At 41.6% G+C, this 26,964-nt stretch overlaps 1 protein-coding gene across 16 annotated transcripts; it reads left to right on the plus strand.

Moving 5' to 3' along the window:
* Positions 1-574: 574 nt before the first annotated feature.
* On the plus strand, positions 575-26,550 carry LOC128260905 (homeotic protein female sterile). 16 transcript variants are annotated; one of them, XM_052994225.1, is made up of 14 exons: positions 575-813; positions 2,125-2,432; positions 6,105-6,275; positions 6,342-8,170; positions 9,125-10,736; positions 10,861-11,031; positions 11,877-11,996; positions 12,314-12,445; positions 18,576-18,634; positions 19,104-19,227; positions 19,854-21,005; positions 21,429-22,734; positions 23,302-23,470; positions 23,534-26,550. In XM_052994225.1, the coding sequence occupies exons 4-14, from the start codon at positions 6,842-6,844 to the stop codon at positions 23,597-23,599; spliced, it is 6,240 nt and encodes a 2,079-aa protein (XP_052850185.1). In that variant the 5' UTR covers positions 575-813; positions 2,125-2,432; positions 6,105-6,275; positions 6,342-6,841; the 3' UTR covers positions 23,600-26,550. The 16 variants fall into 16 exon arrangements, with proteins under 16 accessions (XP_052850185.1, XP_052850186.1, XP_052850191.1 ...); XM_052994226.1 differs by having other exon boundaries at positions 788-847; XM_052994231.1 differs by lacking the exon at positions 575-813 and adding an exon at positions 835-938.
* Positions 26,551-26,964: the final 414 nt, after the last annotated feature.

Here is a 26,964-nt window from a genome sequence, read left to right on the forward strand (position 1 = left end):
TGTTCTCTGTTAGTTCGACGTTTTGCTAACATTTCACTGCAAGACACAAACCCACCACAAGCACGCCAATTCACCGCTAGAGGTGGGGAGACATCGATGCCAACATCGGTGACATCGATGTCTGGCGGGGCAACGTCGAAGTTTTCCCATAGGAATGTAAGGAAAAAGACTATTTAACATGGCCGGTACAAAATCGACGATATTGAATTTCGAACTTTGAACAAAACTGATACGGGCTATGGATTCCGGCTCAATCATCAATGACAGTTTTGGAGATGCACCCTGGGCATTGTCCAAGGGCTACACTGCCAGCGGCTCTTCTTGCCTACTCTCCGATTCGTTTGGCGGGGCAGCATCGATGTTTTTCAATCTCCAACTGCGGTCAAGAAAGACAAAATATTCCACAAACTTCCGCTTTTTCTATCTCATGTGCTTATCACAGTTTCACTTTTTCACCGTCTTCTCATCGTTCACACAAAAAAATACTTTAATGTCAATAGCCAATAACAGAAATGTTTAATTTTTATTATAATTTTATTTTCAAAAATAAAACTTTGGTTTTATTGGTGTTGGGCAAAGCGCTATCGATGTTTTTTCATCGCAAATTGCAGAGTGTCATCGCTACATGTGGATGATGTATCCACTACATTTGGATGCTGTCTCCACTACTTGCGGAAGGTGTACTCACTACACGTGGAGGGTGTCTTAACTACACATCGATCAATACTCATATTTTCGTTTCTGGTACTGTACATTTCTTTGACGTTGCCGCACACTGGTCCGAAGCGTGGTGTTGTTGTTAGTGTTACAAAGGTAACATTTTATGGGGCGATTTTCACGGTGAAAAGTGAGGAATTTTGCTTGGAAGCCCATGAAAAACCCCGCCGCACGTGGCGCACGAAAATCCCGGAATAAAACCAATCAAGAAATCAGGAGGAGTAAATAAAACCGGAGGGCACCGCCATCGTAAAATCGCCGCACCGCATTCCGCGCTCTCAGCGCCATTTTGTTTCGCTTGTTACGTTTTATTCATCGTGCATTTTTTCATGCGCCGTGCGCTCTCGCTCGTTTGCTTACACGTCGAAGTATGAAAATTCACCACCAGAGCGAGAGTGTGGCGGCGGCTCTCTCTTGCAGTCGCTCTCCCCACCACGCACGCACACACTCACGCTAGCACGCTCTCTCCCTCGCTAGCTCCGGCTGTCGCATTCGTGCATGCCCACCATACGCCGTGCATTAGAGCGGCACAGCCACATAGAGCAGGCGCGTGCGCCTCGTGCCCGACGTCCGTTGTCCGTGTGTGCGTGTGTATTCGCATATTCAGTAATTTCGAAAAAAATTTTGTATATTTGATGGCGACTGCGACTGCTTTACTCACAAGAAACTCGCGCGTTTGTCGAAAATCGTAGCGCGTACGTATATATCGGTGTGTAGAAATTACTAAAAAATTGTGGTAAAAAACGGCAAAAATTATATAAATTTGTGTTCGTTGTGATGTGCTAATTGCGGGGCATACGTTGAATGTGGAAAATTTGTGGAATTTCAACGATTTTACCGCCAAAAAATGCATTTGAAAAATGTGAGACTTCAATGGACATGACAATTTTTTTTTTCATTTTTTTTTCGGTGGTGGAACAAAAGCGAACGAAAGAGGAGGAAGAAGAAGAAGAAACGCTCGGCTGTGTATGTGTGTGTGGGCATGAGTGTGAACGTATGTGTAGTCACCAAGTGAATAATATTAACAAATAAAAAAGGAAAAAGAGGAATACACACGCAGAAGCGCGCGAAAAAGTTTCACTCGAAAGAAAGAAACAAGAAAAAACAAGTACCAGCACTAGTTGTTTCTAGCAAGCAAAACTAACGAACACATTGAAAATTTATAATTTTTCGATTTTGTTATTGCATTATTTGATTTTGCGGTTTAGCGGCGCCGTCGGTACGTAAGAATGCCGTTACGTAGCCTAACGTGGCGCGGTGACGTATAGAACGTTTACGTTGTGGGTTCGATGTATTTGTCGCTGGGGAATTCTCACGGTCTCTCTCTCGCGCGCGCGAATTTAAAATTTCAGAATCAAATAAAAATAGTGCCTAAATAAAGTGATCTTTTTGTTTTTATTTTTACAGTTGCGCCCTTTTAACAGTCGTGTACAATCTGTATGTTGTATATGTTCAATTTAAATACAACAACAATAGCAACAACGCAACACAGTTTTAAACAACAAACATAATCGACAAGCTAATCTTGGCTAATACAACAACCAGCACACAGCAACAACTATAGCAAAAAAAAAAAAATAAACAACAATCAGTAGCACCAGCGCGGCCATAAACAAAATTTAATTTGGATATATTATCGCCTATAAAACGGATAAGCAGCATCAACAAGAACGTGTGGATTTCACCAAAAATAACAAGAAAAAGCCGAAGGAAATGTAAGTTGGAAATATGCAGCGCACGTGGCTTTACCCCCGGCCCCCTTTTACTGCCACCTCCCACATTACGGCGAAAAACTCGCAAAACGTGCCTTTTTGGGTTTTCAAAATTTGTCGCAAGGATTATTAGCATATTATTTGTAGGGGTCAGCCACCCTGAAAATTGAGGGATTACGAAATGACAGCTGCTACTTGCCGGATTTTTAAACGGCAGCAGCAACAACCCTTTTTGAAATATTCAGGCAATATTTGTTTTTGTTAGATTTCAGAGTATGCTGTTAAAAATGCTGAAAACTAAATACAGTTCTTCATGTACTGATATAGGAGTTTTCAGCCTTTGCTTTTGTTCATAAAAAAAGTACATGTTTTCCTCCTATTTTGATAAAATCACATTAGTTTATTAAAAAAATGTTACATATAAATGAATAATCTTAAAATATAGTTAAAAAAAAAAATTGTTGAATAAAATATTATAGTTTTTTACTGGCTTAGATTTAAAATGATATAGTATATTTAAAGAATCCCATATAAAAATATATAGTAAATATGGCATGGATTTGTGTTTTTATTTATACGATTTTAGGGGGAAACCAAAGTGCATTTTTTTCTTTGTGCATTGTATATTTAGTTAGTTTTAGGTAAAAATTGTATCTGTGCATCCTCCAGATCTTGACTATTGGTTGTTTTTATGGGTTTCCGTAGGCAAATGTCTTTGCTCTCTCTCTCTTTACTTTCTGTTTTTTTTTACCGGCATATTAATTTATTCGCATTGCGTTTTATTTTGCTTCTACTTAAGCGAAATGGTTGTTGCTGCTGCACCTTCCTTAGGTTGGCGCGTAAATAGGATAGGCAAACGAAATTCGTTTGTTTACTTGTCGGGCCGCAAAATTGGAGATATGTTTATCGTAAATAAGCGCAAAATTGCTGTGCGATGTGTGGTTCTCTCTCCCGAATCGAATTCATTGATGCTTTTTTGGTGAATTTGCTCTTCATTTTTTGCTGCTTCATCTGCGGCTGCTGCTTCTTCCTCTGCATTTGCTGCATGTTGTCATGTAAACCGGCTTTAAATTCGTGCCACTATTAGCACGATTTATTAACCTAGAGGCAGCTCCCCTTTTTCCCTCACTACTTTTGCTCTCTCTTGCTTTTTCTCTCATTGTGCAGATACACAGCAAGACACTAAAAACAACAGCTCTGCTCTCTTCTTTCGAATGCCACACACACTCGCTCACATGCCGCCATATTTGCATTTGGCTACGTATTACGTAGGACCCCTTATTGATATCTCGCTCTGGCGCACGCTTTAGCAGCTGCAACTTTCAGCAGAGAGTTTGTATAAGTATGTGTGCTAGTATGTTTCACTTGAGTATTTTATTTATTTAAATGAAATTTATATATTTGCTCGTAATTCAAGTGGATGGAGATTTAAGGAGGACAGAAGTAACAATATTTTATTAATGAGTGGTTGGTGAATGGGTTCGGAAAGGTAATTACGTGTTTTCTTTCTCCATTTAACTGATGCAAACTGTTGACCTTTGTTTGTTTGTTAAATAGGAAATGGGGTTTTTTGCTTAAGTTTTTAATTTAAAATTTAGAGATTTTAAAAGGGAAGTGTATCAAGGTATTTATAATTATTAAAATTTGGCCCCTTCAAAAAAACGATTTCCAATTTCCATTCCATTTCCAATGCATGCCGTTGCTGTCTCTGCTTCTTCTTCCGCCACACTCTACTTCTTCCTCTTCCCTACGTCATCGTATCGTTCTACGTGAATTTCTGTTGAAAACTCAAAGTCTACTGTACTACATAATTACAACCGCTCTCACGCGCTCTCACTCTCCCGTTCTCTCTCTCTCATGTGTGAGGGCCAGTTAATGTTTTGTTTTGTTGTGAGAGCAAGGGAGAGCCGCCCGCTATTGTGTATTTAATATTTATTATTCCCAATATTCCAATTTTATATGTGGCGAGTTTAGAATGGGCCAAATACGTCATAATCATTGGCTGGCCTTGCTGTCTACCCTCGTTTGCATTCGTTCTTCTTCCGTTTAATTTTGCGTCACAAACGCACGTACATACACACACATATGTACTCTCGCATACGCACACTTGGGAACTAACAAAAAAACAGTGGGCCGAAATGGATAATTAAATGCAGTTTTAAAAATACAGCTGATATCTGTAAAGTCCAAAGTGAAAGCGCTCGAAAAAAAGAGAGCAGAAAAAATTGCTTGCCGGCCGGCGGCACACACCAGTGGCTTAGTGTGTGTGCGAGTGTAAATAAATTCGCAGCATCAACAAAAACTCTCAGGTTGGCCAATAAACAATTCGGGGCTAAGAAGCAAAGGCAAATGTTTGTGCTTGACCTACAGATTAAAAGTTAATATAAACAATAAACAAAGCATTTTCAAAGCAAGGAATAATTCAATGAAAACTGTACAACGGATTTTTATGTGCAACTTAAATGCAATTTGAACCACTGTCAATTTGGAATATCGGCAAAAGGCAAACTATTAAATTTTGTGGTTGTGTTGTGTGTTCTTCCTCTCTCTTCACACCTCTCCCTCCCCTATCACTCTCTCTCCTTCCTATCTCTTCACCACATTAAGTTGAGGGTGTTAAATAAAAAGTGCGAAAACGTAGGAACGTAGGAATTACGTGCTTTTTATTGCCTTTTTGGCATGGCGTTTGCATTAGTGCTGCAACAACAACAAACAAAGCGAATGAATCATGCCGAGTGAAAAGAATTCAACTTCAAAGAAGTAAAAAAGGCGGCGTGGTGAATTTCTCTCAATGCAAACACAACACACGCCGTACTCGCGGTGTGATTGTGTGAGTCATTTTTGTGGTGTATGTTGGTTGTTTAAACTTTGATTTGGTTTGTGCATGATGCACATGTGTATTTATTGCGTTTATTAAAATTTTTTTTTTTAGTTTTTTAAAATTTATTTTGTAGCATTTGTCGTGTGCCATTCGCCTGTTTTTTTTTTATTGTTCTTTACCATCATGAGTGCGAGCGAGTCAGCTCTATGTATGATCTCTGCTTGTGTGGGTGTGTGTGAGCCGGGCGCTCTCTCGTTTTTCGATATTCGAAAATGAGAGGGCCGCTCTCGGTCTTTTTTTCTCTTTGCGGCCTGTTTTCCTCTTCTCTATTTTCGCTGTTGCTGTGAGTGCCAAAACGGCGGCAAAGTAACTACTCAGGAGCAAACGGTGGAAGGGAAAAACTAAACGCAAACGGCAAAACCGCAAAAAACGACTAAAAATAACGTTGGAATCTATAGTCAAACGCATAAACTAATAAACACAAGGAATATTGCTCAGCGAGTGAATTAATTGCTGTTAAAAAGTGCCCAGAATTGATTGTTTTGCACTTGGCTTGTGTGTGTGTGCTGAGTCGTTCTCTGTGATTTCTGCTTCTTTCTCTGTGTTCTGTTTTGTGTTTTCCTTTTTTCGTTTTCCTGCCGCCTCCGCATATTCTACATAGATTCACTGTCGCATTTGTTTATGGCAACCGCCGCAGATTGTAATTGTTATTTTTATTTCTGTTTCTGTGTGCCCTCTTAATTATTTTTTGTTTATGTAACCCTTGTAGGAGTGTTGAGAAATGCAAATCTCACGACCAGAGTTGCAAAATATGTAAATGTGCCGGCTAACTTGGATACTTTCTTCTTTCGCAGATTGATAGTCGCTGCTATTGGCAACTTTAATATTGGCAACCATATTAAAGGATTAAAACCACAATGCCTCCAGTAGCTCTCGTAGTTGTTAAATCCTTGGCCCTCGAATCAGCTATAGCCTGCCGATTCCAATGAGAGGAGCCTGGGCCCTGAGAATCTGGAGTAGGCGAGGTGAGTACCATCCTTTTGAGACTCACTATTAATTTACTAACTCGACCTTTACTCTATGAACTATAGTGTACAGACATTGCTGAGCATGAAGCAACTAGTTCGGACCACTACGCATCATTATCCCTCGAACAAGAAGAGATTTTTATCAAAAATCAGAACAGCAGCAGCCGAATTAGGAGCTGAGAAAACGATAGGCGGAGGATCACCAGGAGTAGGAGTCGCAGGAGCAGGCGAATCCAGCCGCAGAAGGAGGAGGTGGTCACCGGCCACATAAGACTAGTCCCCCTCCCCCAACCCACTAAAGCACCTCTACCCCAAATCTACCATAAAAGAAGAAGCCCAAAAAAGGAGCAAACCGGAGTTAAAGGAGGAGCGCAGGAGGAGACGGAGACGGCCCGTGTGTGTGTGTGTAGGTGGAGTGTGTGTGTCGGCCGTCTCAGTCGGATAACCATCAACCCAGATCCTCAATCCTGAATTCCCAGACGACCCACATACCAAACTGAAGCACCAGAACCACCACAACAGCAACCACCACCACCACAGCCACCAGCGCAAGCACCAACACCATGTCGTCCAATGAGCCACCGCCTCGTTACGAGCCACCCGTGGAGCCAGTCAATGGCATTGTACAGCCACCGGTGATGCCGCCAGCGGAGCGACCTGGCCGCAATACGAACCAATTGCAATATCTGATCAAGACGGTGATGAAGGTGATATGGAAGCACCACTTCTCGTGGCCCTTTCAACAGCCCGTCGATGCCAAGAAGCTTAACCTGCCCGACTACCACAAGATCATCAAACAGCCTATGGACATGGGCACGATCAAGAAGCGGCTGGAGAACAACTACTATTGGTCCGCAAAGGAGACCATACACGACTTCAACACGATGTTCAACAATTGCTATGTCTACAACAAACCCGGCGAGGATGTCGTTGTGATGGCCCAGACGCTCGAGAAAGTCTTCCTCCAGAAGATCGAATCGATGCCCAAGGAGGAGCTCGAACTGGAGCCGGTTACAGCCAAGGGTGGCAAAAAGAAGCAACGGGCGCCGGCTACGCCCAAGTCATCGTCATCGTCCGGTGGCGCTGGAGCATCCACCGGTTCTGGTACGGCCTCCTCTGCGGCGGTTAGCAGTGGACCAGGTAGTGGCTCCACCAAAGTGTCAGCTGCCGCCTCATCCGCGCAACAGTCCGGCCTGCAAGGAGCGACGGGAGCGGGCGGCGGTGCGGCGAGCACACCGGGTAGCCAGGCGGGTTCCGGTGCCGGAGGAGCGACTTCCGCACGACCCGTTTCCGCCATGGGCGGCACGGTTTCATCGACGGCCGGCGGTGCACCGTCCATACCACCGATTAGCACAATGCCACCGCACACGGTACCCGGCAGCACCAATACGACCACGACAGCGATGGGTGGTGGCGCTGGTGGAGCAGGTGCAGCGTCAGCAAACTCCAATGCCGCCGCCCTGATGGCCAGCCTCCTGAGTGCGGGCCAAACGGGTGCCTATCCCGGCGCCCCCGGCCAGACGGCGGTTAATAGCTCCTCACTTCTAGATGGCGGTACAGCAGCAGTAGCGGCGGCAGCAGCAGCAGCGGCGGCGGCGGCGGCGGCAGGAGCGGGCGGTGCACCGGGAGCCGCTGGTGGAGCAGCGGGCGCAGGAGTGACAATACCAGCCGTAGCCGTCAACGCCGCCAATGCCGTGCAGGCCTATGTGAGTGCGGGCGTGAGTGTGGGAGTGGACGCCGTGATACCGCCGCAGCAGCCCGCCAAAATCAAGAAGGGAGTCAAACGGAAGGCGGACACCACCACTCCGACGGCCAATGCCTTCGAATCGCCGTACACGCAAATGGACTCAAAATCGGCCAAGATTGCGACGCGGCGGGAGTCGAATCGTCAGGTAATTGGCAAGAAGGTAAGAGTAACGGGCATCACCAGTCGTATGAGTATGATCCTAGTCCCCCAAGAGCTTGTATATATTCAAGGGAGCCACAGTTTTTTTGTTTGTAAATATTTCATTGACTGCCGAATATTCAATTTGCAATCCAATTTATGACAAAATTCGACTGCAATCTTACAAATTAAATAAGGAAATTTTATGTTTTCTTTATTGCCAAGGTAATCTGATCGTTTTTTGAATTCAAAATTTCTATTTCTGACTGCAAATCAGTAGTTTTTAAAATTTCCATAATCATAAAATCTGTATTATTTAAACATACGATTGGACCTACAATTTCAATTTAAAAATGTTTAAAACAAAATAGATTTCATTGAGAATTAATAAACATCCACAAATCTTATTTTTCACACTAAATTTTTCTATTTTTCACCTAATGTCTGATCACATTTACACTTGTAAGCCAAAGCTCATTTTTTTTTGATTTTAGTCGATCTGATCATTTGCGTAAAATCCCGTTTAAATTGATCGAAATGCCCAATCTTTATGCACAACAACAATCGATTAAATCATACACAATACGCCGTCCTGCCTTTTACTCAAAAACCATTTCATACATTTGTAAATAAAGCGATATGCGAAAGGGGATTTGATTTTGATCCGTAACATACAAAAGTTCAAGTCCCATCCGCATATTCTGCAATCATTTCTTTTAATCATTTTATTTTTTTTCGATGCTAATTCCATGCTGCTTTTTGCTTGTTTATTTCTTTTTCCTTTTCTTTTGCGTTGATTTTGTTTGCACTCAACCAATCAATCGTTCGATCAAATCAACACCACCAACCACACCAACCAAATCAATCAATCAACAACCAACACCACCAACAACAAACCAACTACCAATCAACCACCAACCAACTCATCAAAACCGAAACGATGGGATCTTCTCAATCACAGGATCTTACATTCCAGGGCTCGGGATACAATATGTCGCCGCTGGGCGTCTCCGGAGTGCCCGGACTTGGTGGTCTAGTTGCCGTCGGTGTTGCCGGCGTTGCGGTGGCCAAGAACAAGGAGAAGCTATCGGATGCGCTCAAATCATGCAACGAGATCCTCAAGGAGCTCTTCTCGAAGAAGCACTCTGGCTATGCCTGGCCCTTCTATAAGCCGGTGGACGCGGAAATGCTTGGCCTGCACGACTACCACGACATCATTAAGAAGCCGATGGATCTGGGCACTGTCAAGCGGAAAATGGACAATCGCGAGTACAAGAGCGCGCCGGAATTTGCCGCCGACGTGCGATTAATATTCACCAATTGCTACAAGTACAATCCGCCAGACCATGATGTTGTGGCCATGGGTCGCAAGCTGCAGGACGTCTTCGAGATGCGCTACGCCAACATCCCCGACGAGCCGGTGGCCAATGCGGCCCACCTTCATGGCCATGGGCATGGGCATGGTCACGGTCATGCCCACAGTCACGGGCACGGTCACGGACACGGTCATGGCCACGGATACGGCGGCTCCTCCTCACTCAAGCACGATGCCAGCGATTCGTCCAGCGAGGACTCCAGCGACACGGAGAATGAATCCAACTCGGACGAGGAGCGCAGCGCCAAGCTGAAAATGCTCGAGTCCAAGCTGCTCGGCCTGCAGGAGGAAATTCGCAAGCTGTCCGAGGAAGCCTCCGCCAAGAAAAAGGCGAAGAAGAAACTCAAGGAGAAGAAGAAGTCGATGGGCGCTGGCTCCGGCTCTGGCTCGGCCTCGCATCATGGTCACGCCTCGGGCGGCGGTGCCGGCGCTGGCGGAGCAGGCGGCGCCGGATCAAGCGGCCATGCGGGCGGAGTCTCGGTGCCGGGCGGTGTCGGCGCCCTGGGTGCCGGTGGAGCGGGCAGTGCCAGTCTCAACGCACTGCTCAGTGGATCGCTGGTTGGCCCCGGCGGAGGAGCCATCGCCGGCGGAGTCCCCAATGTGGCGGCCCTGCACAGTCAGGTGCATGACGTGGCCATGACCTTTAACCAGCTGGCGGGCGGCGGTGCCGCGGCCGGTGGTGGCTTTGGTAGCGCCGTGACTGCAGCAGGAGCTTCGGCGGGCGGCAAGGCGGGCACCCTGGCCGGCGCTCTGGCTGCGGGAGCGGCTGCAGGCGCTGGCGGTACAACGACTGGCAGCGGCAGTGGCAGCAGTAAAGGTGCTAAGAGCAAGGGCGGACGCGGCGCAAAGGGCGGTGGAGCCGGCGGCGTTGGAGCCAGCAATAATGCCGCTGCGGGCAATGCGGCAGGCGGTGCAGCGGGAGCTGCAACGGGCGCTGGAGCCATTGGAGCTGGAGTCGGCGGTGCAGGAGCAGCGGGCGGCGGCAATGCCTCCAAGCGGGCCAAGGGCAGCAGTTCGGCGAGCGCTGGCGGTGCTGTTAGCGGCGCGAATGCCAGTACCGGTGGCGCCGGGGCGCGTGGCAGCAGCAAGAAGAAGCCCAGCCAGGTGATGAACTTCGACTCCGAGGAGGAGGACACGGCCAAGCCAATGTCGTACGATGAGAAGCGCCAGCTCTCGCTGGACATCAACAAGTTGCCAGGTGAGATGAGCCCCACTTTAACTTAATAAATGATTGAAGTCTGAAGCAAGGGTATTTACTTACTGCTTACCATTGTGTCATAGAAATAAACCTTAAGATATACTAAATTAAACTACGTTCGCAGGTGACAAGCTGGGCCGTGTGGTGCACATCATCCAAAACCGGGAGCCATCGCTGCGTGACTCCAATCCCGACGAAATTGAGATCGACTTCGAGACGCTGAAGCCGTCGACGCTGCGCGAGCTTGAAAGCTATGTGGCGTCGTGTTTGCGCAAAAAAACACGTAAGCCATATTGTAAGTTTGTAACTAAACCGGGACCACAAGAAAAGACATAGCAAATGTAAATGCAAAAGCAAAAGCAACAGCAAAAGCAAAAGCAGCAGGAACAGCAAATGTTAATGAAAGATAAATATCAAGATAAATAACCAAGACCAAGTTAATGAGTCAAGTTAGACGCACAACAAGAGCCATCAGACAACTTAAAAATATGCATCCAAATCCAATCCAATACCATATAAATTTACCGAGCAAGATAAAAAATAAGAAATTTACAGAGCAAGATCAAGAATAAGAAAAAAAAGAACAAATTTCCGTTTTGGCTTTGCTGACTGCGCTTCCAAAATTTGATTTTGATTTCGAACCAAAAACCGTAGTGGTCATGTTTAGTTAGTTAAACTCGAAAAAATAAAATATATGCAATTATACTGCAAATCTGTATGATTAAGTTTTTCAACACTCGGGGTCATCCTACCGATAAACTGTCTGTAGTTAGAAAGTGCATGCAAAAAAAAAAAAAAACAAAATCCCTTTTTCCTTTCCTTAAGTAGCTTGTGAATGCTGTAGAAGTGCAAAAGTGTTCTAGAAATCTCTTAAAATTTCAAATTCCTAAGTGTTTTCTAAGTGGGCTTATATTGGCGTACTGTCAAATACATTTCATAATGGTTTTTTTTTAATCTTAAGAGATTTTTATAATACCGCTGACATTGCCGCTTTACCTTTTTCCCCGCCCAAACTTTTGAGTACATTCTGTTTCGAGCATGAATCTATATCCGCCTATCGATCTACCCCCTTTCCACCCAAATCTCTGCCTATGAAAATCAATCTGAATATAAACGATTTAACCTCTTTCCGTCTCGCAGATAAAAAGCCTTCCGGCAAGTCGAAGGACGAGCAGATGGCCGAGAAAAAGCAGGAGCTGGAGAAGCGCCTGCAGGACGTCACCGGTCAGCTGGGGGCAAGCAAGAAAACCGCCAAGAAAGGTATGTATATTATGAAGCCTTTAGCCGGGTATTTTAATTTCAATGTTAAGTCAACATAGGTTTTGTTTTTCGTTATCCTATCTTAACTGGAAAACTTTAGAATGCGGTATAAGAATGTAAGAGAAAAATCGCAATAGCGGGTCTAAGATTGATTACTTTTTAATCGATTCAACTGATTATTTTAAAATTTAGAAAAATATGTTTGTATATAAATAAATTCGTAGAGGTTTACAACTGTAGTTATTGTACCTTTTAGGTATAAATAGTATCTTATTATCGGAAAAGTAATTGCTTCATTTTCTTTTGTCTTTTCACAGATGAGTCCGCTTCAAACAAGGTCGAGGCAGTGCAGCCGGCGAATCCCGTGTCGTCGAGTTCCAGTTCCAGCGATTCATCGTCGTCGAGTTCGAGTGATAGCAGTTCGAGTGACTCGAGCGACAGTGAAGCAGGTTAGGACGCGTTTTGTTTGTTTGTTTTATTTTATACAAATTTTTTTTTATTAGTATACATAGAGATATGCAAATATAAATATATATATATATATATAGATGCGTTGTTTAAGAAGCAAACAACAGAACTCACTAAACACACATACGGAAACCGATGCAGATTAAAATGCAGATTCAGATTCAGATTGAATCAGACCCACAGACAAACACCGAGACCGCATTATTTTTTTTATTATATTATCGTTTTAACATTAGAGACCTAAAAAACAAACAGCAGAGGGGCGGGGCGGGCGTGGCATAAGTCAAAGAATAGAAGATTCGAACGAGTAATGAACAGTCTAGGATCTAGGAAAACCATTAGAGCCCGTTGAAAGTGTAAAAATATATAAAAGTGATGAATGAAAAGGAAAATATGAGTTAATACTTAAGTCGCACAGAATCAGGAGATTTGAACAGAGCGATTGGCTTAATTAATTCAATTGGATATAGGTTTATCTAGATATATTGTAATATCTACCCTCTTAGCACACGAAAACAATATATGCCAATAAGGTTAAGTGTAAAGTTTATTGAATGTGTTTTTCTGCTTAACATTTGTTTTTATCATTTATTAAGTAAGTTTCGAAAACCCACATAGACACTCACACCCACACTGACATTTGAAATAGAAGGAGACAAGAACAGACAGAGTAGGGGTTGAGAGAGCGAGAGGGGGAATTATGAGGGTATTACTGCTGTTATGCCCTCTTTCCACACAGTCCATCCGTTGGAAACGGTTGGAATTTTCAACAAATATGAAACTCCGATTTTCACAGAGCACATCCACCTTCCACCTTCTGATTACAGCTGATCTGAACAGCTGTGGCTCGTTAAAACGTTAACATAGTCAACAGGACAACCATATTTGTTTATGTATTCATGAGCCACAGCTTTTCAAATCAGCTGAAATCAGATGGTAGAAGGTGGATGGATCTCTGTGTAAATGGGGCATTAAGACCAACTGATCAAGCTATCCCGCTCACACACACAAAAACCCACTACCCTGTCTCGCTCTAACCGAGCATTTTTAATTTATTGAAATTTAGCGCATTTTGTTTATGTTTTTTGTGCTAAACAACAGAAGAAATTAACAGGACGGCCCCAGATCAAAAACGAAACATCTCCATTTTGCAACCGTCTGATTTGAATAGCCCCCAAGAACGGGAAAACCAACTCTGATTGGCGATTTTTATTTATCAAAGGTTTTTTTTTTGTATTTGTTTAACTTTTTTTTTTTTATTTACAAAAATGTGTTTTTTTTTTAAAATACCCAAGAACCAAGTTCATGACAAAGTGCAATATGCATTTACTCTAAGAAAAAAATGCACAAGGATATATGGAATTTAGCAACGTAAATTGGAGAACGAGTAAAATGCCTCAGTTGAATCAATATTTAATTGGATTTTATTCAGATAATTCGATAACAAACATAGCCACATCCATATAAAATTCAAACAAAAGGAAGATTAGTTGAATGCAGAGTTGTTAAACAAATTTGCTGACAAACATATAAACTGCACTAAGGTTTTAGTTTCATTTCCCACTTGATCCGAACAAGAGTTGGCTTAATATGTTATACCAATATCAGACGGTTGGAAAGATTTCAATAAAACCATAAGACCATTTGACCCCTCCCCATTTTATCCAATCACCTACACAAAACACAGACAAACAAAATGAACACAACGGCAAAACTTTATTTAATCGATATATATATATATATATATATATTATATATAAATCTAGGTCTAGTATATACTTAATTATATAAACACACCCACACACACATATCATATTTAAGCATTTGTAGGTATTAAACGAATTGTATTTGTAAATGAAAAAATGAGAAAACAAATCTTACACAACACACATACACAACTATCTTAATTGAGAATAATAAGTGAAAAGCACACTCTTTACTACTTTAAGTCTTTTTTGAAAAAAACAAAACAAAAAAAAAAATATTCTAAAAAAAGAACAAGAAAAACCTTATTATTACCAATATTATGATTATTATTATTATGATTATTATGAGAATATGCTGAAAAAATCGTGAAGCAATTGTGTATTGGGGGCAGCCAATCTGAAAAAGAAAGTAATGAATTCCAACTACAACCAATCAACCAACCAACCAAACCAAAACCAACCAATCGAACCAATCAACCAAATCAAAACTCCATCAATCTACAAAACAGCAGAGCAACAATGCATGATTGAAAAAAGATCAACGAATAAATCGAAATAAAAACGGATCATCCACACTCCACACACATGATAACCCTCAGTTACCCATCACCAGTCTATCCTTTAGAGGCAGCTCAGGAGAACAATCCTTCATCAATCATCATTAATATACACCCACTCCCACCACTTCTTAAAACAAAACCTTAGCGGATCAAGGATTTGCACTGCACCACCATTAGCCCATTATTGTTATGTCACTTACAAGGCGAATTCAGATGAATCTTCTACGCCGACTTTTCCAGGGTTAAAACCTTATAGTCCCCGAAACGAATACTTCTGTGCCAATTTCCTATTTTTTCTAGTCTTATTTTTTGATAAATCCAATAAACTAAATTGAATCCTACAAACGACGATTCTACTTCATCCAGTCTGTAATTGAGCCCGAGTGATATGTTTTTTTTTTTTTAATAAACTGGACTACACACTCACACTCACACTCACACGCACACAAAAAACAATCACACAACCTCCACTGAACTATGTGTAAATATAATAATAATGAAAATTAAAAATAACCATAATAATATGAAATTCTTAACAAAACTGAATAAACCAAAATGCAAGCAAAAAAACCATATATGTCTAAAGTATGTAAAAACGTATGAAATCCTCGATACACTTGCAGACAATGTGTAAAAAACAGAAAGTATGAAAAGCTTTGAAAAGAAATGGAAAAAGAACACCGAATCACAAACAAAAAATGCGTAATTCAGATAAACAACGTAAGGATCAAATACGTATGAATATTTGCCAGAGATAAAAACACAGAGAGAATGAGAGAACTAAACAGGGGGGATTACCCAAAATTAAAATAAGAGGGGCCAAAAAATGTGAGGGATACTTCAACTTACGCCTAATTAAGTCCGATGACAAATGTGAATGTGGAATTTGATGTTATTAATTGTTTAAACGTCTTTAACCTCAAAACAAAAAACAAGTGTTTCCAGACGGAACAAATGGATTTGAAACGCCGAAATTAGCACAATTCGCGAGCAATTGCTCGCATTATCACTTAGAATTGAGAACTGCCTAACATCTCTCTGTATATCATTAATTCGTGGTTAATTATTTGTTGTTGTCATTAACTTTATATGTATTAATGTGGGAGAACCGTCATCCGAAAACAAGAATTGCTTCCAGCTAACTTCCAAAAGGACTCCATGAGTGAAAAACCGAAAAGACAGCTTAACAATAACTAAAAAAAAAAAAAAAACAATAAATACAGATCAAAATATCAAAAACCAACTGACGGGAGCAAAAACAATCGATAACTCAACGAGGGGTAACGGCATCGGGCTTACTTTTCATCTGACTATATCTTATTCTCCGTCTCTCTCTCTCTGTGTCTTTGCCACTGTGTCTGCCTCTGTCTGTAGTAGTAACGGTATATCGGTATGATAAAAGCGAAACGAATCGGAATGGAACCAAGCATTACGTAATAGAGTCCTGCTCTATAGCTCTAAACTCCAACTAGTTCTATGTATATAGCTATATTTACATATACGATGCTATAAATGATCAAAAGAGGTATAAAACAAAAACAACTACAAAAAAGAACAAATAATTAAATGTATTTTAAAAGCATTTTATTATTTATTTTTCGGCTGTCGGCTTTCCCCTTTACACATTGTTTGCACGTTTTTTTCAAAAAAAAAAATATATATATATATATTATATTACGAAAATATACAAAAAAAAAAAGAAATGCATAGAAGAGACGAGGAGGAGATTGATGATATGATGATGAGATGATAATGCAATGGAAATAAAGAAAAATAACAAAACAAATTGCATAAAATCAATTTAAATATAAATTTTTAATATTTAATTAAATCAAATGAAAATCGCCAGGAGGAAAACAAAATGAAATAAAAAGCAACAATAATAATGATAAACGACAACAAACAAAACCACACGACACAAATGTAACAATATTTAATTTTAAATCGTAAAACTCAACGGTCAAAAAGCGAAGCATAAAGAGCAAGCAGTTGAAAAAAGCCAAGCAGTGTAGAAACTGAGACAGTCAAGAAAAGAAGGTTGCATTATTGAACCACAGAATATTTTTAGAATTAATTATTTGTTTTTTTTTTTCAAATCCAATTGCCTGTTATTTATGACCCGAACTTTTTTGTATGTACGTAATAGCTTTTGTACTTTTCTTATCGAGGTCACCACACCCCGTAAACGCCTTCTCCATCCATTTAATCCAATATTAAAATTTTTTTGTTTTAAGCCTAACTTTTTGTGTTTTTGTATAGCCTGTAGAAAAATAATAAAAAACAGACCAGCTATATGCAACTGCACCAACTTTACAAACATGTAAACACGCTCAAAAAAGTCTTGTAGGAATAACGAAAGCAGAATTTCCGCTTAGAAAGTTGTGAACACAAAACATTGAAATCAAAACAAAATATATAAAAACTGCATTTTTGGTTTCAATTTGCGCAGTCGTCTTACACAAAAAAGGAGTTAAAAAAGCGAAATAAAATAAAATATAAAATAAAATAAACGCAAGGATAAATAGTTAAAATCTTAGGGAAAGAAAGAATGTAGAGGGAGGAAAAAGAAAGAAAAAAGAACGGACGACGCGAACTATGTAACGTTAACCGACACACGAACACAAAAACAAAAAAAGAAAACAACCAATACACACACATTTAGCATTATGAAAACACACACACGCATACATTTAAATATTTATAGTAAAAACAATAATAATATTTATTATTACAAAATGGCAGCGCAACCGCAGCAGCGAAACAACAACTAAACTAAACTAAAAAAAAAAACGCAATGAATACAACAAACAAAAACGAAAAATGAGAAAAGAAAATGTTTATTAAAAAAGAAAAAAAAATTAACTGTGTGTTTGCTTGCTCATTTCAACCAAACATTTATTTTTATTCACAGAGGAGAAATAATTTAACGATAACAAAATCAAAAGTAACGATTATTTAACAAAACCAATAACATATATCGATTGGAGCCTTGAAGGTTGGTTTGGTTGCGATTATCCACTGTCCCCTATCCATTTGGCTTGTGCAAAAAAAAAGAAAAAAAAATAGGGGGTGGATGAGGGGGTCTCTGGCCGTTCTTTTTCAGTTCATTTACAGTTTAGATATTGAAAGTAAAGCACAAAGAGAGTGGGCGGAGAAAGGCAGATAGACAGAGAGAAGAAGAAAGAGCGCTGAAAGCGGCTGCTCATCCACCAAACTCCAAAACCCACCACCACGAAAACCCACCACGACACAATTGTTTCATCGATCGGCATTGTAAGAGGTATTTTAATACTCCTATACTACATATATATATGTAAACCGTAATTGTTTGTACGATACGATTTACGAATTTGATCTAAGTCCCCTTATCTATCGCTTGTGGGTGGATAAGGGTGGATCTCAATATGCTTAAAATTGGTCAAGGGCTTAACATTGTTCATAAACTTAAAGGATTGCTTCTATGAAACATGCTTTATTTTGTAATAGTTCAATTAAAATCTGAGATAAATTTAAAAAAAAGATTACAGAGAGTATGGATAATAATATAAATCTTAAGATAAGCTTTAATAAGAGTTGGTCATTAATATGTTTTAAATTTCAAACCATAAAATATAAATGGAATATTTAATTTCTATGGAATTATACAAATATTTCTGCTAAATTGAATCAAACACGATTTCTATGAATATTTGGAAATTTACAGAGCTATTCTGAATGTCACTTGTCATAAATTGAGGTCCACCCTGGTGTTTTTCCTAGCTTGTTGCTTATTATACCTATCCACCTACTAGCTTTCTTCCTTGTTAACCGCTCTCATTTGTGTTCTAAAATTCCCCGTTCAACAGGTGATGGTGACGAACGACCGCCGCGCAAGAAAAAATCCAGAGACTCGAATGGAAGCAATGTAAGTACCAGCGTAACACAGTGACAGTATATCAGATTGAGGAATTTAGGAGGGGTAAAAACTACAGACAAATAGATAAAATATACCACACATTGTAAGCTTTGGCAATGGGTTATATTTTATTGCGTTTTACAATCATCTGATCAGTTATTACTTTAGTATAGTCTAAAATCCCTCATTAAAATTAAGATACATTTGTATCTGAGCCAAAAGTTAAACTACTTGTATAATTACAAATTTGAAATCGATGTTATTGATGACTAAATTGAGATATAATCCAATGATCGTTGGATGATAATTTCCTGACTAACCCATTGCCATGGAAATCGTACTTGCGACACAACGCACATTCACTGTGATTGTAAAAATGTTGTGATAACCAAAGTTGTTGTACCACTTGTGCTCATCTCCCTCTTTCCTTTTTTTTTCTATCCCGTGTTTCCCCGTCTTTGAAAATCATGACCAACAGGTAAATAATCCAAGCATAAACGTTGTCCTGGGCGGCAATCTGGCAAGCGGCGCTCTCACGCCGACGACCATGTTGATGGGCCTGGATCATGTGGTTAACTCCAACACACCCACATCACAAATGTGTAAGTATAGCTCTTACCTTAGGTTTTTGAACAAGGGGTTACCCCCAACTGAAGGGCAAACAATAATTGGAAGTATTAAATACATTTTGGTAATTTTTTTATTACTAAAATTATGGAGATCGTGATCATCTGAAAAAATCTTTTAATAGTTTCAGTTAAATAACACCATAAAACAAGTCTTTAACAAATATAGACTTTTGACAACATGATTAAAAACCTCTTTTTCCCGATTTTCACCAAAAAAGAACTCAATTTTTTTCTTAAATGATTTGAGACTACTTTTTGAAAATATTATTTTATTTAAGCTATTTTGGTCACCGCATTTAAATATTTTATTTTGAGAACAACGCGATTGTAGTTTAAGGTTAGCACACTGGTCCTTTCTTTTAATGCTCATATATTTCTCATTTTGTTCGGATCTTCTTGAAAATTTGAGGATGTTTTATTAAATTGAAATACTTTAGAAATATAAAAAGAGATGCAAGTTGGGGAAACTGCTTAAGAGAACCTAGAGATTTAGTGGGAGCCCTGTCCGTTAAAATTCTTTGATGTGCGCGACTAATTTGCTTGTCTTCTGTGACCCCCTTCCTCCCATCCTTTGTGATCTCTTGTGATCCTTTGTGCAGCCAACATGCTGGGCAATGCCAACCCACTGACGGCAGCTGCCATGCTGAACAACAACAACAAGACATCGCTGCCGGGCAGCAATTTCGGTGGAGCGCCCACTAGCGCCGCCGGCAACATGTTGCTCGGTCCAGTTGCCGCTGGTGCAGTTTCAACAGCGACGGCGGCGGGGCAGCAGCAGCAGCAGCACAACAACAAGAACGGACCAAACGATCTGAGCAAAGTGCCGCTGGGTGGCTCCATCACCGCCGCCCTGCTGTCGCACAGTTTCGCCGGAGGAGCAGCAGCCGGAGGAGGTGTGGCTAGCAGTCAGTCGAGCGGCGGCATTCGCATAGCCAGCAATCTGCACAACAAGCCCTCCGGCTTGGGTGGCGGTGATTTGGGCGATCATCATGCGGCACTGGCGGCTGCCTTGACGTCCGGCGTCAACAGCACCGCCGGCGCTCCTTCAGGCGGCAGCAACAGCAACAACAGCAACAACAATAATAACAACAACACAAATCCACTGGGCGGTGCGCATGGGGACGCGATGGCCAATGCCTCGTTGGCCTCGGGTCTCAAGCAGATACCGCAGTTCGATGATCCCGTGGAGCAGTCGCTGGCCTCGTTGGAGTTCAGCGCCGGTTCCACGGGCAAGCCATCGCTGACGGACAACTTTTTGATGCAGCAGCATCTGATGCAACCCGCCGGAACCCAGCAGCAGCAGCAACAACCGTTTGGCCATCAGCAACAGCAGCAGCAGCAACAACAGCAGCAGCAGCAGCAGCAAATGGACTATGTGACAGAACTGCTGACCAAGGGAGCGGAGAGTGTGAGCGGCATGAATGGCAACCACCTGCTGAACTTCAATCTGGACATGGCGGCGGCGGCTTACCAGCAAAAGCAGCAGCAGCAACAGCAGCATCAGCAGCAACAGCAGCAGCAGCAGCAGGCGCACAACAATGGCTTCAATGTGGCCGATTTCGGCATGGCCGGATTCGATATGCAGGCGGCCTCAGCATTCCTCGATCTGGAGCACACGCTCCAGCAGCAGCAGCAGCAGATGCAACAGCAGCAGCAATTGCAGACACCACAGCAACAGCAGCAGCAACTGCAGACGCCCCAGCAACAGCAGCAACAACAGGAGAGACAACAGCAAACGCAGCATATGATTGGTGAGTACTGTTGACATGAATTGTATTAAATATTATTTAGGTTTTACTATATTACTGGAGCTTAATTGCAAGAATGTTAATGTTTCACTGTGCTGGTGTACATTATTTGTTTTTTTTTTTTTTTTTTACCTGTGTTGATATCTTTTACTAACAAGAATTTAATTATATACTGTGTTGGTTTGAGTTGTTCACAAGAACTTATGTATCATGTCATTCGGCAATTTTAAAAAATTATATTTTCGCTATTTAAGTTTTATTATATAAGTTAAAGGTGCGATTTAGAGGAGTTTTTAATTGAAAACTTGATCTAACCAAGCTCAAATATAAAGTCAAATATTTAATTGTTTTAATTTTCAATAAGCATACAGATTACTTTATAAACCTACATTTGTAACTTATTCTTTGAAATTATTTTCCTTGCAGGAATGAGCCACCAGCAACAGTCTAGTCTGGACCTCATGCACCTGCATCAGCAGCAACAACTGCATCAGCAACAGCAACAGCTCCACCAGCAGCTCCAACAACAGCAGCAGGTGGCCAACAAGCTGCTGATCATACCCAAGCCCATCGAATCGATGATGCCCAGTCCCCCGGACAAGCAGCAGCAGCAATTGCAGCAGCAGCATCAGAAGGTGCTGCCGCCGCAGCAGTCGCCCTCGGACATGAAGGGTCATTCGGCGGCGGCGGTGGCAGCGGCTGCGGCGGCGGCTGCAGCGGCACACGGCAAGCTGGCGCAAGCCTTCAAGGCCTCCAACGAGCAGAACCTCAAGAACGCCAGCTCGTGGTCCTCGCTGGCCTCGGCCAACTCGCCCCAGTCGCACACGTCGAGCAGCTCGAGCAGCAGCAAGGCCAAGCCGGCCATGGACTCGTTCCAGCAGTTCCGCAACAAAGCCAAAGAACGCGACCGTCTCAAGCTGCTGGAGGCGGCCGAGAAGGAGAAGAAGAACCAAAAGGAGGCCGCCGAGAAGGAGCAGCAGCAGCGCAAGCACCACAAGTCCTCCTCGTCATCATCCTCGTCGGCATCCGCGGCGGCCGCCCAGGCGGCAGCAGTTGCGGCTGCAGCAGCAGCAGCAGCAGCGGCCGCGGCGGCGGCCTCGTCGGCTGTGGCCTCCAGTGCCTCGAACGCCTCGGGCGGCAGCAGTAGTGGCGGCGGCGCTGGTGGTGTTGGCGTGCCTGCCAGCAGCAACCAGGCGATTAGTGGCGATCGCGAGCGTGACAGGGATCGCGAGCGGGAGCGAGAGCGTTCCGGCAGCGGCGGCGGCGGTCAGTCGGGCAATGGGAACAACAGCAGCAACTCGGCCAACAGCAATGGACCCGGCAGTGCGGGCAGCGGAGGCAGTGGCGGCGGCGGCGGAGGAAGTGGTCCGGCCAGCGCCGGCGGACCAAATAGTGGTGGAGGACCAGCGCTGCTCAATGCCGGCAGCAATAGCAACAGCGGTGTTGGCAGCGGCGGCGCCGCCAGCAGCAACAGCAACAGCAGCGTCGGCGGCATCGTCGGCAGCGGCGGACCCGGTTCCAATAGCCAGGGCAGCAATGGCGGCGGCGGCGGTGGAGGAGGAGGACCGGCCAGCGGCGGCGGTGGCATGGGCAGTGGCGCCCTCGACTACGGTCAGCAAGTGGCGGTGCTGACGGCGGCGGCGGCCAACGCGCAGGCCCAGCATGTGGCGGCCGCTGTGGCCGCCCAAGCGATTCTGGCCGCCTCGCCCTTGGGCGCCATGGAGAGCGGAAGGTGAGCTATAGCTATATCCCCATACCCGAAATTAGCCCGGCAGTAAAGACAGTTTCACAAGGGGCAGTAAAGTTAGAGAATTCATTGATCGTTGTTGGTGTTCCTAAATGATCCAATATATGTCGAACTCCATCGGAGTTTGTCTTCAGGTTATTTGGCGGGGGTTGATCTATACCATTAATATAAACAAGGATAAGGATTAATTGTATCATTAAGCATTAAGGTTTTTCGTTTTTGGTTAACTTTCAATAACAATTAAAGCGAATATATAACTTAAAGTAAAAGAAAAGCCAGATTCTAAAAATAAATATAGCAAGAGATCTCTATAAATATATACAACTAAAAGCTTAAATACATTTTTTACGCTTTATATGGCATGATAAAGGATATGTTATTACGCAAAATAATTTCTGAATTAAAAAGGTGTTAAGTAAACTAAATTTGTAAATTATAGTTTACTATAAAAAGGAAACTCAATCCAAAGCCGCCAAAAACTCAACGGGACCTTAAAACTGCATAATTGTGTGACCTTCTCTAACCGTTTAATTATTTTTCATCAAATTGCAGGAAAAGCGTGCACGATGCCCAGCCGCAGATATCGCGGGTGGATGACATTAAAGCTTCGCCGGGCGGACAGGGCCAGAGTTCGCCGGCCCAGCAATCGCCGCAGGATCGAGCGGCCGCCAAGCGGGCCGAGCAGCGGCGGGCCGAGCAGGAGCGGCGCAGGCGCGAAGCGGTAAGTTACACGCCCGAAATAATACTGACCTCCGAAACTAAACAAATGCCAAATGCCTTACAGTTGGCTGGCCAAATTGATATGAACATGCAGAGCGATCTCATGGCTGCCTTCGAGGAGACGCTGTAGGTAAAGGCCCGGAGAAAGTCGACCAACCGGGGCATTAGCGTCAATGGCAAAGGCAATGGCAATGGCATCATCTCAACCACAACCACCACCTCATCATCCTCCACCTCCGGCGGCCAATCGAAGCGGCGGACAAGGCGCCAGCAACCACGGACCACGTTGGACAACGGCTTGCAAGAGCAAGAGCAAAAGCAAAAGCAACACGGCTAGGACAGCAACAACGACGACAGTTCGAAAAAGAACTGTTAGAGCAAACAAACAACCAACCAACAAACAAGCAAATTAACCAACCAACCAACCAACGTAAACAAACAGCATAAGCTAAAACCAATAAAGCAATGTTCTAAGGCGTAAATAACATACGTACATTAAGTGAGAATATATATAGTGCGTATACGGAAGGAGCGCGAGCAAAACAAAAGAATAAGTGAAAACCATCAGCAAAGCAAAATCCCAGAAGCAGCAAAACACCCAGCAGCATCAAAACAACATAACAGAAAATATGGCAAATTTCCTTTGGTTAGCAATTGATTCTTCACACAACTTTTTTTTACAAATCACTTATCACTTTCGATTATTACTGTGTATTACCATTACGATGATGATGGATCGTGGCGACGCGACAAGGATGTCCGCACATGGTTCCAAAGCTTATTATTTTTAATATTATTGATTGCATAGGCAAGTTTAGTTTGTATGTTCTAAAAGTAATTGATAATGCTTATTTTTTTTCTTAATTATATACACACACCTATGCTTAGAGTTGTTAACTAATTTAAAAACAAAAAAACAAAACAAACAAAAAAAAAACCCAACAAAAAAAAGAACAAACAAAACGAAACGAAATCAGTTCAATGTATCTATCCGCAAGGGGATGGCGCAGTCGCAGTAGCATTCGCAGTTGTCTGTACACGAATCCAATTATATAAATTAAAAAAAAATGTCATTAAACATAGAGTCATACCGATCCCGATCCCGATTCCCAATTCCCAATTCCCCATCCCACGGACCCGCAGAGAGCAAATCTTATGGAATCATATTGTTCTATGATTTTAATTTTTGATGGCGAACACATGTAATTTAAAGACACCCACTCGCACACATAAATACACATCTGCCCACACTGGAGAAAAATATGTGAGCCAGATAATCTGCAGAACAAGAACCCACAACCACAAACCCAAAAAAATTTAGTTTTTAAGAAGATAAGACCTTTTTTTTGTATGTAACAAGAGCGAACGCCTAAAACCAAACATAGAAAATGAGAGAATCGACGGAATGTAACTTGTAATTTCTTTTCTAATGACCATAAGCCTTCGCAAGTAGGTGCCAGGATGCTATCCCCCCAAATTGCAGTGACAATTCAGTAAAATAATGATACATGTTTGGAGTCTCTGCCGTCTTCCATGTATAATCTTCGTCTATATCTTTACCATCTGCATGTATCCGATCCTTATCGTCAATGTGTCCCTGTATATAGTTCCATAGGTCCTCCTTCTAGATCACTTTTCCATCGGGGACTCTGATTCTGTAATAGCAATAGGAATTAAGATAGCAACTATCTATGTAAAAGCTAACGAAATGATTCATGTAATTGTACTTGTGCTTGTATAATGCACGTGTTTTGGAAACGAAAATTCATATTGTATATTTCATTTAAGTTTGGGGTTCTGATTTCAGTTTATTCTGTGTGTGTGTGTGTGTGTGTGTGTGTGTGGGTGGGTGTTCTTAGGGATACGTGTATGTCCTTGTATATAGAGGCGGTCAATAGATTCGTATCTTTCCCCCGACTTACCCGATTTCCCAGTCCCTTAGTTGTTATGTACACTCGCAGGAAATGTCATTTCGTTTTGTGTAAATTAGTTTTTTTTTTCGACAGCGAGTAGAAAGCAAAAAAAGTTATCAAAAAATATCCCAAATTCTTTCTATATATATATATATACACGAAAAAAAGATGCATCAGAAATACATATACAAAAGAGAGAAACATTTTTTTTCTATACTTAATTTTTAGCATTTAATTGAGACATAAATCACACGAGGAGATAAAAATAAAATGTATGAAAATAAAAATTGAGAAAAAAACCAAACGATTCAAATAAAAAGGAGTTTTTAATTCAGTGAAAAAAAGTAAATATATAACACCTCTATATAGATGACAACCCTGATATGAACAATTTATTTGCATATATGAATATAACACACACCTATAAATATATATATAAATATATATTTTAACACACCACCCGATGGGAATGAGACGTATTTGATTTTTGTCCAATCTGATCAAATCGCCCAAGTTCTAGCAGATGCATTTGGCATATTAGCAATTAATTGTTGACCTTTTGTTGTTACTTAACGAGGGCATTAACTAGACGAACGACGACGAAGAGGAATAGGATAGCAGGATAGCTGGATAGCTGGATCGAGGAGTATGTAACATATAGCGAAAAACTCACTAAAGAATCACTTTTCTGAAACGTAAAAGCAAACGATCTTAGCCTTAAGCGCCTACCGCTAAACAGAAAAACTTTAAAGCAACGTTACGTGTGCAACGTAATGCAGGAACTAATAATAATAACTATTATAATTAAAAAGCAAAAATCAAGGGGAAACAATTTGGGCTGGCAGAAAGAGTTGATTGATATAGAAAGCATTACATTTACATGACTCCATTTTGGCCCCTTTAGCTTTCACTACATATATACAACACTTTTTAGTAAGCCTATAATTAATAAAGGAGAACATAAAAACAAAAATCGAAGGAAACCAATTAACAATTAAAACATAAAACATATTTACCTTTAATGCGTACACTTAGTATTAATGAAATGGCCGACAAAAGCAAAAACTAAAAGAAATGAAACAAAAAACAAATAAAAAACAAAAAACTGAAGAAAAACAAAGAAAATCCGAGAAAAATAAACAAAAGTTCATAAAAAATAAAATCAAAATGTGTGTTTTTATTCTATAACGTAGAGTGGTTTAATATCGATAAAGGTCTGGAGATTTCATTTAAAATTGAAGAAGAAAACTATTTAAAATATATTTTTGACTTGCTTGATTAAGAATATACACGTACAGTCGGCAAAATAAGTATACGAACATTTTCTATTAAGTTTTAGTGCAAAGATTACTTTAACTTATTTTGCCCACTGTGTTTTTGTATGTATATATGTTTAAAGTTCATAAGGCTGATGATGTCTATTACAATAAATATATTTTTATTGCTGATTTATATACAGATTGATTGGACAGATTAAGTGTAGTCACATTTGTTCGGCCAACAAATAAATTGTTGCAGCGATCTAAATAAAACAGATTTACATTCAGACATTTTAGCGCACGCTTACTCGAATGGAAATCCA

This window comes from Drosophila gunungcola (assembly GCF_025200985.1).
Source record: "Drosophila gunungcola strain Sukarami chromosome X unlocalized genomic scaffold, Dgunungcola_SK_2 000043F, whole genome shotgun sequence".
In the NCBI taxonomy this organism is placed as follows: Eukaryota; Metazoa; Arthropoda; class Insecta; order Diptera; family Drosophilidae; genus Drosophila; species Drosophila gunungcola.